Source organism: Balaenoptera physalus, assembly GCF_965194825.1.
Source record: "Balaenoptera physalus genome assembly, chromosome: 15".
Lineage (NCBI taxonomy): Eukaryota > Metazoa > Chordata > Mammalia > Artiodactyla > Balaenopteridae > Balaenoptera > Balaenoptera physalus.
This window is the reverse complement of record NC_138894.1, coordinates 38,003,127-38,020,534: the sequence shown is the minus strand read 5'-3', so window position 1 is coordinate 38,020,534 and position 17,408 is coordinate 38,003,127. Positions and strand designations below refer to the sequence as shown.

General features: G+C 44.4%; 1 protein-coding gene across 2 annotated transcripts; it reads right to left on the bottom strand.

The window, feature by feature from the left end:
* Positions 1-1,431: 1,431 nt before the first annotated feature.
* Positions 1,432-6,003, bottom strand: FAM136A (family with sequence similarity 136 member A). Of its 2 annotated transcripts, none has more exons than XM_082426124.1 (3): positions 5,832-6,003; positions 4,767-4,907; positions 1,432-2,946 (listed from the first exon to the last, which is right to left on the bottom strand). In XM_082426124.1, exons 1-3 carry the CDS (start codon positions 5,916-5,918, stop codon positions 2,758-2,760), a joined length of 417 nt encoding a protein of 138 aa, XP_082282250.1. In that variant the 5' UTR covers positions 5,919-6,003; the 3' UTR covers positions 1,432-2,757. The 2 variants fall into 2 exon arrangements, with proteins under 2 accessions (XP_082282250.1, XP_082282251.1); XM_082426125.1 differs by lacking the exon at positions 5,832-6,003 and adding an exon at positions 5,006-5,180.
* Positions 6,004-17,408: the final 11,405 nt, after the last annotated feature.

Sequence of the window (17,408 nt, the reverse complement as noted above, 5' to 3'; positions counted from 1 at the left end):
GAAGGCCTGAGCGTGTCGATCAGTCCCAAGCTTCCGGTTGCGTCACCAGCGATTGGCCAGGACGGAGGGAAGGGGCCCTCAGGAGCCCGTTCTTTCCCTTCTGTAAAATCGGGGTGCGCCTCTAGCTTCGGAAGGACACTGGTTAATCCCGTCTTTGTGGGTTGCAACATTTATCTTATTCATATGTACCAAATGAAAATAAGCTCTAGAGGAGTGGGCCCCTAATATTTCTTTGCATGTGTGGGGATATGTCCATTTATTGCGCTGCCCTTTGTTGTGCTTTGCAGATGCTGCGTTTTTGTTTTTGTTTTAAACAGAAGGAAGGTTTGTGGCAACCCTGAGTCTAACAAATCTCTTAGTGCCATTTTTTCTTTTTCCAACAGCATTTGTTCACTTGGTGTCTCTGTGTCATTTTGGTAATTCTTAACAGTATTTCAAACTTTTTCATCACATTTGTTATGGTGATCTGTGATCATACCAAATAATTCATGTGACTTGCTTTATTCAGACATTTGCTTCACTGTGGTGGTCTCCAACAGAACCTGCAGTATCTCGGAGGTTTGCCTATACTCCCATAGGAGAATGTCATGCTAAGTCTAGGGTTCTGGTAACAGCTCAGTGAGTGACCTCTGCACCATAAGAGAGGGTGATTTGGCCTCAATTTCCAAGACTTTGAATCTAGAGCCCAGAAGTGTATTCCCCATGGTCGGTCCTGCAATACTTGTTAACAATGCCTCCAAAACCCCACTTAACATACATTGTCTCTCTGTATAAAACGTTAAGTGCAGCACACAAATGATCTCTAATACGAACACAAACTATCTCTAATACGAGGTATTGATTTTCAAGTCAAGAGTGTAGGTGTAAAAAGTGGTCTCTGACTTGTTCCTAGTTATCCAAAATAGGTGGATCCACATTTATGAATCAGATACAATTGGGATTATAGGAGACTTAGGCCAAAATAGAAAAGCATTAGTGATTTTAAGTAGGGGATGGTTCTACAAGATTCAGTTCATTCCTAATGTTCAGGAATGACTCTATTTAAATACCAGTGATAGTAAAGACTTAAACTCATCATCTATTTCGTACCCTCTTGGTACTCAAAATCCCAGACATTGCATTTTCTCTAGAGGGGTCATAACTGTCTGTCTTTTCCATTTTTTGTTGTTAGTGTTTAGTTGAAGCTAGAGACCTGATGTGGATATTGAATTTCTTTTTCAGCCTTATAGTTTCTTTTTACATTAACGGACTTCAATTTGTAGTGTCCTAGCGTGCCCTCAAAGTTCTTCCCATTTACAAGCATCCGAACCATAACATATAACTAATTTTCACTCCCCTGGACCTCTTAAATTTATTTCACACATTACAAAGAGAAGCATCCTGACAAAGTTATATATTCACTGCCCAGATATAAGGAAAGAAACACAATAGTGGAAGAAAAATTAAGTCTTATGTATTTTTAAAACCAAACCACTAGGAAAATATATCACAGTCTTGAAACAGCAAACAGACAGGCTACATTATCATTTCAAGTAATAAGTTGGTAAAAACACAACAAGGTCCTTAATAAAACGATAAGGTGCCAGAACTGGGGCAAGAACAACGCATGTTGCAAAATTAGCATTTGGTAACGGAGGGCTGTCCCGTTTTTTGCTCTAAAGGAGTCACAGCTTGCCCCTGAGTTGCTTACTTTTTCTCCTTTGACCTTCGTGTTGCTAAGGGATTGTTTCAACAGAGCTCTGTTATTACAGGGGGCAAAGTAAGCAATACTGGGTTTTGGCTTTCATTCTATTTTGTTTTATGCAAACCAGATTTTTCCAAAGCCAGTACTTCATAACTCTCTTAATTAAGCAGCTAACAATTCCTCTTTCACTGTTCATTCTTGAATACTAGCATATAGCACAATCAAAATCCCCTCTCCCTTCAAGGGTGAGTGTCACTGCAAGATTGTCTTGTCACTCGGCTGACTCTGCTGTTGACAGCCTCAGGGCTCATCATGGCTGCCAGTCAGAGGGAAGGTTTGCTTCCCCTTCCAGTGTGATAGCGCTTCTTATATTTTTGCAGGGTCTCCAGGCTGAAAAATGTCATGTGTGAGAATTTTAAGAAACGCGCATCCACATCCTGATGGCCAGAAATGAATATCCACAAGGACCCTTTCAAAGTTTTTATCGAAACTACCTCTCCCAACTCTATATCTTAAAGTAGCTTCATGCCCTTGCATAAAAAACAAAACCACGCAAAACAAATCCCCAGAAGCCCCCTTTCCCCTTCTAAATTAGTGACCTCATGGATTTTGTTTTATTTCCAGTTTGTGGAAAATGTTGTAGTGATCCTTCTGGTAAACAGGAGGCTGGCAACAAATAGAAACATCTCTCCTCACACTCCACCAGATCATAAGCAGGTCAGATGAACCTGCCAGCCTGTTGGTATCTGTGTACTAAGAGAATCTGGTACCTTGGAGGGCTCTGGTTTGGTACAAGGGAGACTCCCTGTTGCCAGGATAAGCACTTGCCACGTGAAATTCAGGCTCACAAAAACTCTCCTGTGCTATCTCTGACCCCAACTTTAGCACCAGGTTTTTTCACTTTCTAGGTTTCAAACACAAAGGAACCAGTGTCCAGAGGCAAGTGATATAGGCCTTAAACTTGCTGCCGTCCTTAATTTCCTCATTCATAAACTTTCTTTAGAAAACCCAAATCCCCATTTCTCTTTTTAAATAGATTCCTGCCTTCAGCCCCGATGGCCAATAGCAGACATCTATTTCCCAATGGATGAGAGAGACTCCTTCATCTTCTTGGTCATGGTTGGGATGAGGTTCATGTGGTCATCCACACACGTGGTCACGCAACTCTCCAGCTGCCGCTTCACCTGAAGCTCTTTACTCCCCGCATCGATTGAATCTTTGGCTTTGTCGTTGCAATGCATAGTGCACCGGGCCAGGCGGTCCTGCGGCAAGAGGGAAAAGGGTAGAGGAACTGAAAGGCTGACCTTTATTTACCAAATGCTTATCACGTGCCAGGCTCTGTGCTACGTATTTTTCTACGTATTACGTGGATTATCTTGATCAATTAAAGTGACACTATCATGCAATTAACCAAGATTGTCCTGATTGAAACAGAGGGTGGCACCATGAGGGCCCAGGGAAAGCATCACTAGAAAGCAGGTGAATAATAGAATAAATTGTACAGAAGCCCCTTCCAGGAGGTGAGAAGGAACTAGAGGCTACTGTTACTCAAGTACAGACTTTCAAACACCTTGATTTTGTAAGGTCTGTCCTTGCTACAGAAAAATACTCAATTCAACGAATATTTATTGAGCATCTACTATGTGCTAGGGACTCTTCTAATGTTGGGGAATACAGCAATGAGTAAAACAGATAAAGTCCTTGCCTTCATTGAACTGATATTCCAGTGAGGGAAGAGAGACAAACAAAATAAATAAGTGGAGATGTTGGGGGAAACAGTTGGATATATGAATCTGGAGATCAGGAGTGAAGCTGGTCTAAAGATATGAATGTAGGAGTTGTCAGCATATAGATGATATTTGCTATGAGTAGAGAACTAGATTGAAAAGAAAAAAGATCGAAGGACAGCCCTGGGCACTCCAGTGCTCTTCAGAGGTTGGAGAGGGAAAAAAACAGTAAATGAGAACAAGAAAGGAGAGAGGGAGAGAGATGGAAAACCAGGAGAGTAAGCCATCCTATCCTGGTGGCCAACTGAGTACAGATTTTTAAGGAGGGGGAGAGTAACCAACTGTGTCAATGATGCAGGTAGGTTGAGTAAGATGAAGAATGAGAACTGACCACTCCCATGGAGGGGAGTGGCAAGAGTGGTCTGGCACAGAGGAAAAGTAAGTCTGGTTGGAGGAGTGAAAAGTGAATGGAAGAAGAAAGTTGTACAGTAATTCAAGAATCAAATTTTGAAAGACCCTATCTGTAAAATAAGGTGTCAAACACAAAGAAACCCCCTGAAGTTCCATGATCTTGGAGAGGTTATTCTTTTATAGTGTCAGTAATTTTGAAGAATTTTATATAGAATGTAAAAATGTATCACATTAGACATATAATTTTTCCAGTTGAACAGAATCCCAGGCTATGAAAACTGGTTCAGAGGTGGGCCCTGCTTCCCCAAGTTCCAGGAAAGTATATCCAGAGGAAGGGAGTGAAAGGAAGTTGTGGATACCCTTTGGTCCAGAGAGGGATACTGTAGGGGGGCTCTTAGTGACCTCAAAGAGGCTTGTGAGTCAGGCATCAGTGAGTCAACAATAATAATGCTTCATATAAATGACCACTCTTTAGTGACACAGGAGCTGCCCCCTGGGTGTAGCAAGTAGGAGCATCCTGGGTGGGTATATCCACAAAATGATGGCAGGACCTTGTTCTAATCTGTACGCTTTAAAGACTGGCCCATTCCACTTTCCCGGGGATTCTGCTGTTGTAAGAATGAATTAATATGTTTTAGAAAGCTTTATACTGTACAGTATACATATATATTTGATATCTATGGGGGAAAAAAACATAAGGCTCTTGGTCATGAACTCCCTTGGTTAACTCCCTTTTACATTGTTTCTATGGGAAATTTTTACAGCACTCAATCTCCAGGACTTTTTCCAAAATTTGAAACTGCGTAAAGAGTAGTTGGCCATAGGACTGTCACAAATGTTAACACAGAACCAAGACACTAAAGCTAAGAGTTTTGAACAAATGCTTGTCATCTGCAAAAGAGCAACATCAAGGGCTAGAGTCATCTGTTTGGGATATTCCTCACCTGGAACTTCTCCAACTCGCTGGTCACCAGGGCCTGGGCTTGAGCCAGAGGTGCATGGCAGCGCTCAATGCACTGGTGCACTTGCTGCATGGACGCCTGGCTGTCCTCACAACAGCCGGCGCTGCACCGGAACATGAGGCCCTGTGGGGGGAGGGCAGAGGGAGGTTAGGTAGGAAAGCCTCCGGGACAGAGATGACCACGGAGTGCAACAGAGGCTAGGAGAAGCATCATACCCGCACCTCTCCTTAGAATAGACATCAGGACCTTAAAACCACGAACGGGAACATTATCCTCGGTGCCTAGCGTAGTGTTTCACAGCCTCCTTGCCGCTAGCTCATTGGCACTTGTTGAATCGAAGGCTGGGTGGACAGGGAAGGTGGTGGAGGGTCAGATGAAGCCAAGTTCTGAAAACCTGGTGCCTAAACCACAGGGTTCAGAGGTCAGCAATCTAGTAACCTACATTCCACCAGGGGGCAACTGGTCCACTGACTCCAGGGGCACCTTTACAAGGGAAACCCACAATCCGGTTAGGGAAGCAGGACCAGCAGCCACAAAACATTTAGGAGATCAAAGCGGAACAGCATATAAGCCAGCGCTGCGTGGAGCCAGGTTCGGTGCAGCAGAACCGGGCATGACCTGGCCATGGAGGAGGCCGAGCACAGTCCCCTTTCCGGTCTTTCACGCTGGCCGTGCTCTTTCCGGGCCTCTGGCTGCTCACCTGCAGAAGGGGCCGCGCAAGTGGGGAAGGTCGGGGAGGCCGAACATCTTACACCAGGGGCTTCTTAACCCTGGCCCGGGGACACCCCCTCCCCCGGCCTGGCCTGGGGGCCAAACGGCCTTGCGCATGGCGAGGGAGCACAGATTTCATCCACTCAGCCGAAGCTCCAAAAGTTCTGTCTGAGGGTGAGCCGAGCTTCCGAGGACGCAGCGACGACCCCAGGGACACCCCGACCCGGGTCTGCGGGGAGGGAGGCAGTGGCGCTGGGGATCGTGCGGCGGCTGCGGGAAGGGGCCAGGAATCCCGGACCGCCTTGGCTCCCCTCGGGTCGGCCCCCGGCCCGCTACCTGCATCTTCCGGATGTTCTCTCTCTCCAGACTCTTCACCATAGAGTCCACCGCCTCCTGCACCCGGAGCTGCTGCAGCTCCGCCATGGCGACCCCGCGCTGCTCCGTGCCGCGCCGGCGCCCACATGGACTCCCGGGCACGAGCCCGCCCCTTCGCCGCCGCTTCCCGGGTCACCGCGGCGCGCCCTTTCCGGGCCCACGCCGCCGCCTAGCGTCCGAGAGGAGCAAGTGCACGCCCGGCGGCTAGCTTCTGCCCGCGCACCCTAGCCCCCCAACCGGAGTCCCCGCCCACCTCTCGGCCTTCTTCACCTGGTTCGCCCACCTCCGCCGGCGGTGCAAGCGCCGAGACTGCATTTTCCCCTCTACCTCCCTCCGTCCCTCTTCCCCTCTCTTCCTTAAAGTTCTTTAAATTTATTTTTATGTATTTATTTTAAAAAATTGAAGTATTTACAATGTTGTGCCAATCTCTGATAAAAAAAGTGAAAAAATATTTAATATAATTAACATAACAGATAAGTGCGCAGATCTTAGATGTAAACACCTTCATGTGTTTTAACAAACCTTGCCCTTTCCCAGTCAATCCCCGCCCATTCTCCCCCTATCTCCCCACTCCAGACCCCAGGCAACCACTGATCCGCTTTCTATCACGACAGATTACACTTTCCCTTTCTAGAATTTATAAATCATTCCTATGTACTTTTTTGGGGGGTTTGGCTTCTTCACCTAACATAACGCTTTTGAGATTGAGCCTTATCTTCAGTTCCTTTTTGCTGCTGAATAGTATTCCATTGAATGGACATACAACAATTTGTTTTTCCATTCCTCTGTTGATGGACATTTGGGTCTTTCCCAGTTATTAGCTATTCTGAATAAAGTGGTGACTATGAACATCCTTGAGCAAGTCTTTTGTAGACATAGATGTCCATTTCTCTTGGGTAAATATCTAGAAGTGGAACTGTTGGATTGTCGGTAGATGTATGTTTATGCATTTATTTCTAATAAGAAATTATTAACCTCAAAGGAGCAACGCAGTGGCTACAGATATTCAATCGACAATGAAGCATTTATACGACAGTAACAGTGGGCTGTTTCTGAGTTCCTGGAGCAGTTCTATCAGGAATGCCCCACCCCACCTCCAACTTTACTGTCCTATGTATTCATTGATTAAACACATGCAGTCGTCCCTCGGTATCCGTGGGTTCCGCATCCGCAGATACGGAGGGCCGACTATGATACTTGAGTGTCGGGCGTCAGGACTTGGTGTGCGCAGTGGGTCCTGTAACCAACCCCCCCGCGGATACCAAGGGACAACTGTAGCTGGTGCGTGCTAGGCGAGGGTCCACAGGGGAGCCTTGGTGAGGGTGAAGGGGGCAGACAGGTAGTGTTGGAAGAGATGTGCTAATACGGGGTGACCGCGGCTGGCAAGAAGGAAGTGAGCAGTCCAAGTGTCTCAGGAAATCTTCCTTAGAGGATACGACAAGTGGGTGTTTTTGCCTGGCACACGAGACGGTGAAGAGAATGCCATGCCAGGCACGGGGAGCTGCGTGAACAAAACAGTGTGAAACAGCGTGAAGCTTTGGGGTAGCCGAGTGGTTTTGCTGACTTGGAACCTGGAGTAGAAAAGGAGAATAATGAGTGAGGGACACAAGGAAAGGGGCCTTGACTTTGGAATTTAGGCATTTGCTGCCATCGGACACTAGATGGCAGGAGAACTCTGGTTTGAGGGCAGTGGGCCGCTTGACTCAGCCCAAAGACTTCAAGCATCAGGCCCTTCTCTAGCCCACGTGCTGGTAACTTGCAGGAAACCACTGTTCAGCAACTGAAACATCCTTTACACTTCAAGCCAGTCTAGGGGCGGCTACCAGCAGCCTCTGGAATTAGAATGACCCCGGCTATTACTGAATGTGCCAGGCTTTGTTTTAAGTTCTTTATATGTGTTACCTCATTTAATACCCACAACAATCCTATGAGGTGAGAACTTCATTATCCACTTTTCTCCTGCTCAGGGCAGAAAACTGAGGTCTAGGGAGGTGAAGCCATTTGCCAAAGGTTGCATATTTAGAAGCTAGAATCGGTGGAGCTAGACCTCCAACCTGCATAAGCTAACTCCAAACTGCGAAGTAGGAAATCTCTGTTATGACTGACAATGTTTATACTTATGTTTCCATATTCCATGGAGAGTTCTTACTTTCTTCGTTATAGAACAGTCTGAAGTGTCTCACCTTTCCCCCTTATTTCTAAAATGTCAGATTGAATCTCTCCAACAAGTCCTACTTTTAGGAGCCCATTTAATCACACTAAAATGAATTTAAAAGTCCTTGAGTAATGCAGCCTTACTAGTTCGTGTATATGAAATGAATTGTTCTTTAGTATATTTATGAAAAATGATTCCTGACTTCATTTGGCTTTGGAAACCTTCATGGTGGAAGCAGATTAATCTCATTTTAGGAAGCTCAGATACCTTGTTTGTGTTATTTTCCTGGTGCTTTGGGAGTAGGAAATGAGGTTTCAGGATTTGAGATCTTGTCTGGCCCAGCCTTGGCTGACTCATTGGAAACAAGTCTGAGTGAGCCCTTTCAGGGTCCTGGATGGTCAGTTGTATAATCTTGATTCCCTTTCTACCTCCCCTGCATGTGACGCTCTGCCCTCAGACCCTGGTTGTGGCCCAACAGCATCCGAAATACTCCCAGACAATCTGCCAGAGAAAAACAATGGCAATAGATAGACCAAGACTCTTTCTTATATTCAGATATGGGTGGGATAAAGGGGGCCCTGGGACCTTGGGATGATAGGAGCAAGTGAAATTTGCTCATTGCTGTCACCTTGACTGAACTTCACGTTAGCAATGGGTGACAGCCAGAAACCCCTTTGGCCAACCTGGGTTAAATAGCTCCCCATGAACCTCTATGCATCAAACTGATAATTCAAAAAACAATTCTTATGTTATCACTTTCTAGTCATGATATTCTATTCCTTGGTAGGTTAGGAAGTCTGCTGAGGAAAAGAAAACTCTCACACAAAGAATACCACCTTCTGTAGAATGAGGAATTTAACTTTTGGGAAGTCACAGTAATTTTTATTAAAATACATTTGAAGCTTTGATTGAACAGTTATATATATATATAATTAAACATAAAATAAAGCAAATGTTTTATGATTATAAATATTCTACCATGTAAATATCTCTTGAATCTATTCACATCACTCTAGCCTACTGTTATCACCCTAGATAAAGCCACCATCATTATTAATATTATTATTATTTGCCTGGCTACTACAATTGACCCTGTTTAAATCTTTTGCACATCTTCCGATTGAGTGGTCTTTTACTTCTTGGTTTGTAGAATATATTTATATATTTTTGTAATGGGCTCTTTGTAAGTTATAGGTGTTATAAATATTTTCTCCTATTTGGTGACTTGCCTTTTCACTTTAAAATTGGAAGAAGTCCTTAACTTGAATTTAGTCTTATTTATAATTTTTCCCTTTATAGTTAATTTCTTTTGTGTCATGTTTAAAAATTTTTTCTCAACTCCAAGATCATGAAGGTATTCTTTTTTTTTTTTAAAAAAAAACTTCCCTCTTTTTTTAAAAAATAAATTTACTTGTTTATTTATTTATTTATGGCTGTGTTGGGTCTTCATTGCTGCGGGCTTTCTCTCATTGCGGCGTGTCGGGGCTGCTCTTCGTTGCGGTGCCCAGGCTTCTCGCTGCGGTGGCTTCTCTTGTTGCAGAGCATGGGCTCTAGGCGCGTGGGCTTCAGTAGTTGTGGCTCGCGGGCTCTAGAGCGCAGGCTCAGTAGTTGTGGCATACGGACTTAGTTGCTCCGCGGCATGTGGGATCTTCCCGGACCAGGGCTTGAAGCCGTGTTCCCTGAGTTGGCAGGCAGATTCTTAACCACTGCGCCACCAAGGAAGTCCCCATGAAGGTATTCTTGAGGTGTTTAAAAATTATATTTACTTATTTTTATTCAACCTTTCTTCTTTCAAATATATGCATTTTAAGGCTATAAATGTCTTTCTTCTACTGCTTTAGCTAATACTTTTGTCCAAATATTTTATAATTTCCCTTATGAATTCTTCTTTGATCCACAGGTTATTTAGAAATGTATCTCTTAATTTCCTAACATATGGGTATGTTTTAGGTAACTTTTTGTTAGCAATTGCAGATGTGACTACATTATGGTCGGCGAACATTCTCTCTGTTGAAATTTGCTTTATGGCCGCAAAATAGACTTTTTTGACTGTTCCCCGCTCTCATATGCTCCCCTATCATGTATTCTCTTAGCATCTTGCACTTGTCTGTGACAATACTCATCACTACTGCTCATTACTTGTCTTATGCTTATTTTCTTTGCTAGATTAACACCTCTACAAGGTCAGGGACCATGTGTGTCTTTCTCATTCCTCTTCCTCAATTTTTTGCTCAGTGTCTGGCACATACTAACCCCTCAGTAAAAATTTGTCTAATTAACAAATACATTTATTTATTTCAATATAAATATAATTAACCATAAATATTTGTAAACCAGGGAAAAAACAATGATAAATAAAAAATTAAAAATCCATAATACTACACTACACTACTATTTTAAATACCACTGTTGGCATTTTTATTTTTGGTTTAAACATGATAAACATTTATTTCTCATATATCATCTGAAGATAAGCAATCTAGGGCTCATAGGGCAGCTCCATGGCTCTAGTCTCGTTCTGGTTGCTCTGGTGTTCCCAGGGGCCACACCTTCAACCACATGGTCTTTTTTTTTTTAAATTAATTTATTTGTTTATTTATTTGTTTGGCTGCATTGGGTTTTCGTTGCCGCGTACAGGCTTTCTCTAGTTGCGGTGAGCGGGGGCTACTCTTTGTTGTGGTGCGCGGGCTTCTCATTGCAGTGGCTTCTCTTGTTGCGGAGCACGGGCTCTAGGCACGTGGGCTTCAGTAGTTGTGGCTTGTAGGCTTAGTTGCTCCGCAGCGTGTGGGATCTTCCTGGACCAGGGCTCGAACCTGTGTCCCCTGCATTGGCAGGTGGATTCTTAGCCACCAGGGAAGTCCCCCACATGGTCTTGCTTTATTTCTTTCCAGTCTTTTTTCCTATGCAGAGTTTTTTTTTAAACATTGGGGTAATAAAACATATATACTTTGGTATCTTGCTTTTACAATTATAAGTATTTCCATGTCATCATGTACAAATAAAGGAAAAGATAGTATGTGGCTAGTCATGAGTGTTAAGTAGAAGAAGTCTGAAATTATAATACAAATGTAAAGATTTGAGTAAGTCCTAGGATGGAGGCCGGTAAACTCCCAGATGGTTGAGCAATCCAAGAGCAAAGGGGCCACATCTAAGTTCACAGAGCCCCAGGGAGGTGACCAGACTGCAGAGAGGTGATGGCTGCATGTTTGGTGTACGCAGAGGGGACCTTAGGCAGCCCACACGTTCTGCAAGGCTCAGTGTGAGTAGGAGTTGCCCCAGATTGTCATGGAGCCAGACAGGGCCTCAGAGAGTCTGAGACTATCTCTTTCGCATGGGCCACCCAGGATGTGAGTTGCCTAATGATCTCCGAGGAGTGGAGAGAAGCACAGAGCCCAGAAGTGGAGGAGAGACAGAGCTGGGCCCGGACAGATCTTGTGGTTGTGAAGAAGGATGACTCGGCAGCACCTTGGTTCACTCCGGGTTCACTTGCAGATGCCCGTGTGGACCGATGCTACAGGCTCACCCTCCCCACAGACATCTTGTTAGATGCAGCTCTGGGACGTGTCCCCACATTGATCAAGATTACATCTCTGCCACCCAGATGAAAGGAGCTCACACTAGAAATTCTTTAGTCTTAGAAAAATAAAGTTGCATTTCTTGTACATCTGAGTTTGTAGATTGAGACCTGTACCTGCTTTGTGTGTGTTCCTTAGATGAAGAATCCATTAAATAACAACCACCACCTCACTGCGTGGGACCCCACAGTGACTATGAAACTGTGAGTTCTGGTTCTCTGTTGCTGCGCACCAGTGCCAGCCGTGTGGCCTGAATGACATTAGCCACTGTCTTGGTTCAGCATCCCTCATCCTTCCACGACTATTGTAATAATAGTCCTTTATCCAGCCCTTACTGTTACAGGCTGCCCTCCAAACTTTAGTGAGCTTTCTACATTATCAATCTGGAATTGTTTCAAGTTCTCCCTTATCCAATGTTTGCTCGAAGTCCCCTGCTAGTCTACAGAGGAAAGTTCTAATGTCTTAGAGATGGCCCGTCAGGATCTGCCTGGAACCTACCTTTTCAACCCCATCTCTCTACTCATTACCATATGGCAGATGTGCCCAACCACTGACAGTCTCCCAAATATGTCATCATCCCTTTCCAGGTCTCTGGGCCACTGCATGTGCTGTGCCCTCGGTCTGGGGGCCCTTCCCCATCTCTCTTCTTCAGCTTGCGGGCTCCTACTGAAGACTTGGCCCAGATGCTACACAATTGGTGTCTTCTCCTGTATGCTCCTGTAGTGCTTTTTGTTTTCTGCCATTTTTCCATCACAATGTCTTTTTTATCCCACTAGAAAGCAGGGGTCTCAAACTCACCTGGGTTTTGGGTCCTGGAGGCGGTACCAGTGAGTGAAGCTGGTCTGGGGTAAGCACCTATGTGTGCAGAGGGATGGCAACTATGGTAGACTGACGAACAACATTTTCAATTTTTTCCCTCAAACACCATGGCCCAGACAACACATGGTAAACCTGGTTCTTGAGACTCCTCAGTGAAATAATTAAAAATTAATGTCCTTTTTGTCATCACTTGCTAGATAGCGAGCCTTTTGAGAATGTCGTATTGTTCTTTGCATCTTCCTTAGCACAATTTACAGTACAAGGCACACACATAATCAGGGAATGTTTGCTGAAGAAATTAATGAGTGAGAAGGCGATAGCTTACATTTCTGTAAATTTTCTCCCTTTTCAAGTTTGCCTTGTGGGTGGTGTGGCCTCTGGCCCTCTCTGTGTACTTGCGAGGGCTCCAGGTACCTCGGTGAGGGGATTTTGGAAAAGAAGGAGCAAAACCAAGCCCCTTGTGGAGAAATAACTTTAACTAGAATCCTAGAGGGAGACAGACACTGGCGAGGGATGGGAGAAATCTGGTTGGGGTCTGGCTAGAAGTTGTTCCCAATCCTGCCGACCCCCCAGTTAGATGCCTCTGCCTTCCTGTCTCTGGGCCTCAGCTTTCTAATCTGATAAAAAGAAAAGGAAAAATTTAAAAAAAAAGAAAAAAAGGGAGGCAAATCTATATTCATTGGCTGATTTCAGGAAAGTAAGTGGAACAGAGAACTTTTAGATTCTCAGAGGAAAATCTCTTTTTAGTACAACATATTATTATTATGAATCAAATCATTGAAGATATGAGCTTGCTGGTCCCTGGAGAGAACAACAAGGTGAGATGTGGGACGTTTTATAATGCACTTATGACAGGACACTGGAGACTTAGGGAGATTTCACCTAAAGCAGCTCCTTTTCTCACACTCACCTGCCAGCAACCATGGTAGGTCAGAGGGCACACCTTCCTTGGAGACATTTGGAGCCCAGTTCCAGGGAGATAATGCAGATTGGCAAGCACATGGCTTTGGAAACATCCCCTCTTATACATTTTCTCTGTTATACAATGCACCTATGAGTGCTGAGGTCAATAGGAAGTCAGCATAATGGTTAAGAACTTGGCAGGTCTGGATTTGAGTCCTACATTGCCCCTTAGCAGTGATGTCACCTTAGACAACTTATTTAATACTGTCTATCTGTAAAGTTAGGTAATTAAAGTGCTTACCTCACCACGTGGTTGTCCTGTGACTTTTGCCCTTGGATGATGGCTGAGTCCACTCACGCCAGGCAGACCAAGTCTAGTCCTTTCTTCATGTGATAACAGACTTCTTGATATTTAAAGAGCAAGGTATCCCAGGAGGAGTCTCTTCTCCAGGTGAAATATCATCTTGAGATAGGCTGGGACCTGGGACCCTCCACCAGAGTGCTTGCACCTGGACAAATGTCTCCTCGAGCCAAAGAATACAAAGTAGCTGTAAGTGACTGAAAATAACTGTACACATGTGCAGTTGGGGCAATTATGAACAATAGGAAACAAAAAGGCTACAAACCAACTGCCATTTCTGAGGTGCCCAGAGCAAAAGAAGGGTACCCAGTATGATCCCTGCACTTGGCAAAAGGTGGGCAGACCACCTAAGCTATGCCTCCTGCCCAACCCATGGATTCCCCTGTCTCCGCCATTGTTAACCCATTTAAGGACCCAAGCAGCTCCCCTCAGGGACCTGTTTCTTATCTTCTCTTCCTCATGCTGCAGCAGAAGGCCCAATAAAGTCTTGCCTGAAATTCTCTTATCAATTTCTATTGATTAAAGAGTCCTAGGGCTTGGGTCGGTAACAATCTGTGTCTTTCGTTAAGAATCATAGAATTTAAAAGGCTCCTAGAGACCTGTTTGCTTTTGTGACATTTTTAGAAGAATCATTTGTTTGTTTTCAAACGTAACGACTGGGGAAAACTCCAATATAAAGAACACATGAAGATGTTATTTTAACAGTCTAAATTAACTTTCCAAGTTGAAATTTCAAAGTTTTTTTTTTTTAGTTTTTGGCTGCATTGGGTCTTCATTGCTGCGCATGGGCTTTCTCTAGTTGCGGCGAGCAGGGGCTACTCTTCGTTGTGGTGTGCAGGCTTTTCATTGCGGTGGCTTCTCTTGTTGAGGAGCACGGGCTCTAGGCGTGCAGGCTTCAGTAGTTGTGGCACGTGGGCTCAGTAGCTGTGGCTCGCGGGCTCAGAGCACAGACTCAGTAGTTGTGACTCACGGGCTTAGTTGCTCTGTGGCATGTGGGATCTTCCTGGACCAGGAATCGAACCCATGTCCCCTGCATTAGCAGGCGGATTCTTAACCACTGCGCCACCAGGGAAGTCCCTCAAAGATTTGTTTATTGTAAATAGGCTATCTAGATAACCACTGGCCATGTGTGGTTATTTGAATTTAAATTAAAATAAGTAAAAAAAATTCAGCTCCTTGGTCACATTAGCCACAGTTCAAGTGTTCACTAGGCAAATGTGACTACAGTATATAGACATAGAGCGTTTCTATCATCGCAGAAAGTTCTATTGGACAGCACAGCTTTAGAACAATGAGGTTGTTTTGCTCAGGGTTATGAATGATATTCCAGCCTTATAGCAGTCTCAGCATCCAGTGTACATTTTGGTTTTGCTTTACTTGCGCAGAATCAAGGCAACCTTGATTTTACTACATGAGTAGTTACACACGGTGGTCCTTTCCAACAGCTCTTTTTTCAAACTCAGGATGGTCCTCCATTAAGGGGAGGTGTCAGGAAAAGCTTTAACTTGAGCCTGTACTAAAGCTAGTTAACCTGGTGGCACAAGATAATGCCCTTGTGATGTCTTGTGGGTTAAAATAGGACATAGAATATACTTGAGCAGGTGTTTCTTTGAAGAATAGCTGAGAAAGTATTTAAACACCTTTTAAAAGTTAGAATTCTCAGGCAACATGTGAAACACCAGGGCCTCTCTGTGGAGCCCTAGGGTGCTGTGGGGTATAGTTTGAAAACTCTTGATCCAAACCAAAGTTCTCATGAAACCGGGTCCTCAAAAGACAAAGGGGTTTCACATGGTCACACAGTAGGTGACTGTCAGAAAAGAGTAGAAATAGATTTTTCTGACTCAGTCCAGTGTTTTCCATACACTTTTGAAATGACAGGGTCCACACATGGCTTCCCCCATCGTCTGGGCCATGCTGTCCTGAGCCTTAGTGGTGGGAAGGGTGGGCTCTGGAGCTGGACCCAAGCTGGGAGCTGAGTGGGGCCTCATCTTTCTCATTTGGGATGTTATCTTCAGTAATAATAATAGCAGCTTCCATTTATTGAGCACGTACTGTGTGCCAGACATACTGTTATCCTCATTCAACAAAGGAGTGTCAAATAAAAAGCAAATCCAGACTTAGTAAGGAGAAACTTTAGTTCAAAATGATTATTGTAAAGGGGGAGGGGGGACTACTTTAAAGATGTGCAAACCTCTCCAGAATTAGGCAAAAAGGGTTCCCTTTTACAGAGCAGGAAACAAAGCTAGAGAGAACCAGGTGTGAGAAAGTGGGATGAAAGGATGGTGAAATTAGATAGTAGATCAGAGATTGTTTTACCCTGAGGCTAGCTTAATTTCCGGGAGGGATCCTTTGAGGGGGCTCTATGCTGGTTCAGGCTGAGGGTGGACGAAAGTTCAGGGAGCTGGAGACGTCAGAAAAGCTTAACAAAAAGTTTGGTTAACAAGCATCTTATTCTGACTGATCAATAGGGACAAACAGTTCAGCTAACGGTTTACAAAGCAAAGAATGGGAATTTGGAGGCTGTGTGTGCCCTGTCATAAGTAAACAAGGAAGACATCTGCAGCTTTTACAAAAGTCTCATAGGGAAGGGTGGTTCCTTGCAGTGAGCTGTTTTGGAACACAAAGGGTGTGAGGATATCTTAATCTTCACTGTTTTCTGGGATCACTGGGCTCAGGTTAAATTCCACATTGTCCAGGAAGCAGGTTTAAAAGTCAAGTAAATAGTCTAAGGTCACACAGCTAAAACAGTGGAAAGGAGACTCAAATAAGATCTGATAGACTCCAAAACCTACACATTTTATTCTACTCCTATTGGCCTCTCTAGTCTAAAATTGTAAAAGTGGGCTTATTAATTGTCCCATCTGCCAGGGGTGGTGGGGGTGTGATGTGGCAGCTGCCGTAAGTGTGGATTCACTGCTATTACATCTTTTACAAAATGTGGGGGCTTCCCTGGTGGCGCAGTGGTTAAGAATCTGCCTGCCAATGCAGGGGACACGGGTTCGAGCCCTGGTCCAGGAGGATCCCACATACCGCAGAGCAGCTAAGCCCGTGCGCCACAACTACTGAGCCTGCATGCCACAACTACTGAAGCCCATACTCCTAGAGCCTGTGCTCCGCAACAAGAGAAGCCACAGCAGTGAGGAGCCCACACGCCGCAACGAAGAGTAGCCCCCGCTCGCTGCAACTAGAGAAAGCCTGCACGCAGCAACAAAGGCCCAATGCAGCCAAAAATAAATAAATAAATTTATTAAAAAAAATGTGTATTCAGAAAACCGTAAGACGCTAATGAAAGAAATTGAAGACCGCACAAACAGATGGAAAGATATACAGTTTTCTTGGGTTGGAAGAATCAATATTGTTAAAATGACCATAGTATCCAAGGCCATCTACAGATTCAATGCAATTCCTATCAAATTACCAATGGCATTTTTCATAGAACTGGAACAAAATAATTTAAAATTTGTATGGAAACACAAAAGACCTGGAGTAGCAAAAACAATCTTGAGAAAGAAGAATGAAGCTGGAGGAATCATGCTCCCTGACTTTAGACTACACAGTAAGTCCCCTACATACGAAACTTCCAGTTGCAAACTTTCAAAGATGTGAACGTGCATCTGGTCCAGCAAGGAACCAGAACCTGTGCCATCAACATCAGGCATGAGTGAAATTTCAGCTTGCCCTCCATCTCCTATTGCTGACGATCCCTCAGCTCTACCATCTCCCAC

Excerpts from the sequence above, each read along its gene's own strand:
- FAM136A (XM_082426124.1), bottom strand. The coding sequence starts at position 5,918 with ATGGCGGAGCTGCAGCAGCTCCGGGTGCAGGAGGCGGTGGACTCTATG. Across the intron at positions 4,908-5,831 it reads AGAACATCCGGAAGATGCAG|GGCCTCATGTTCCGGTGCAG; the intron begins GTAGCGGGCCGG and ends CTCCCCCCACAG. Across the intron at positions 2,947-4,766 it reads GCGAGTTGGAGAAGTTCCAG|GACCGCCTGGCCCGGTGCAC; the intron begins GTGAGGAATATC and ends CTCTTGCCGCAG.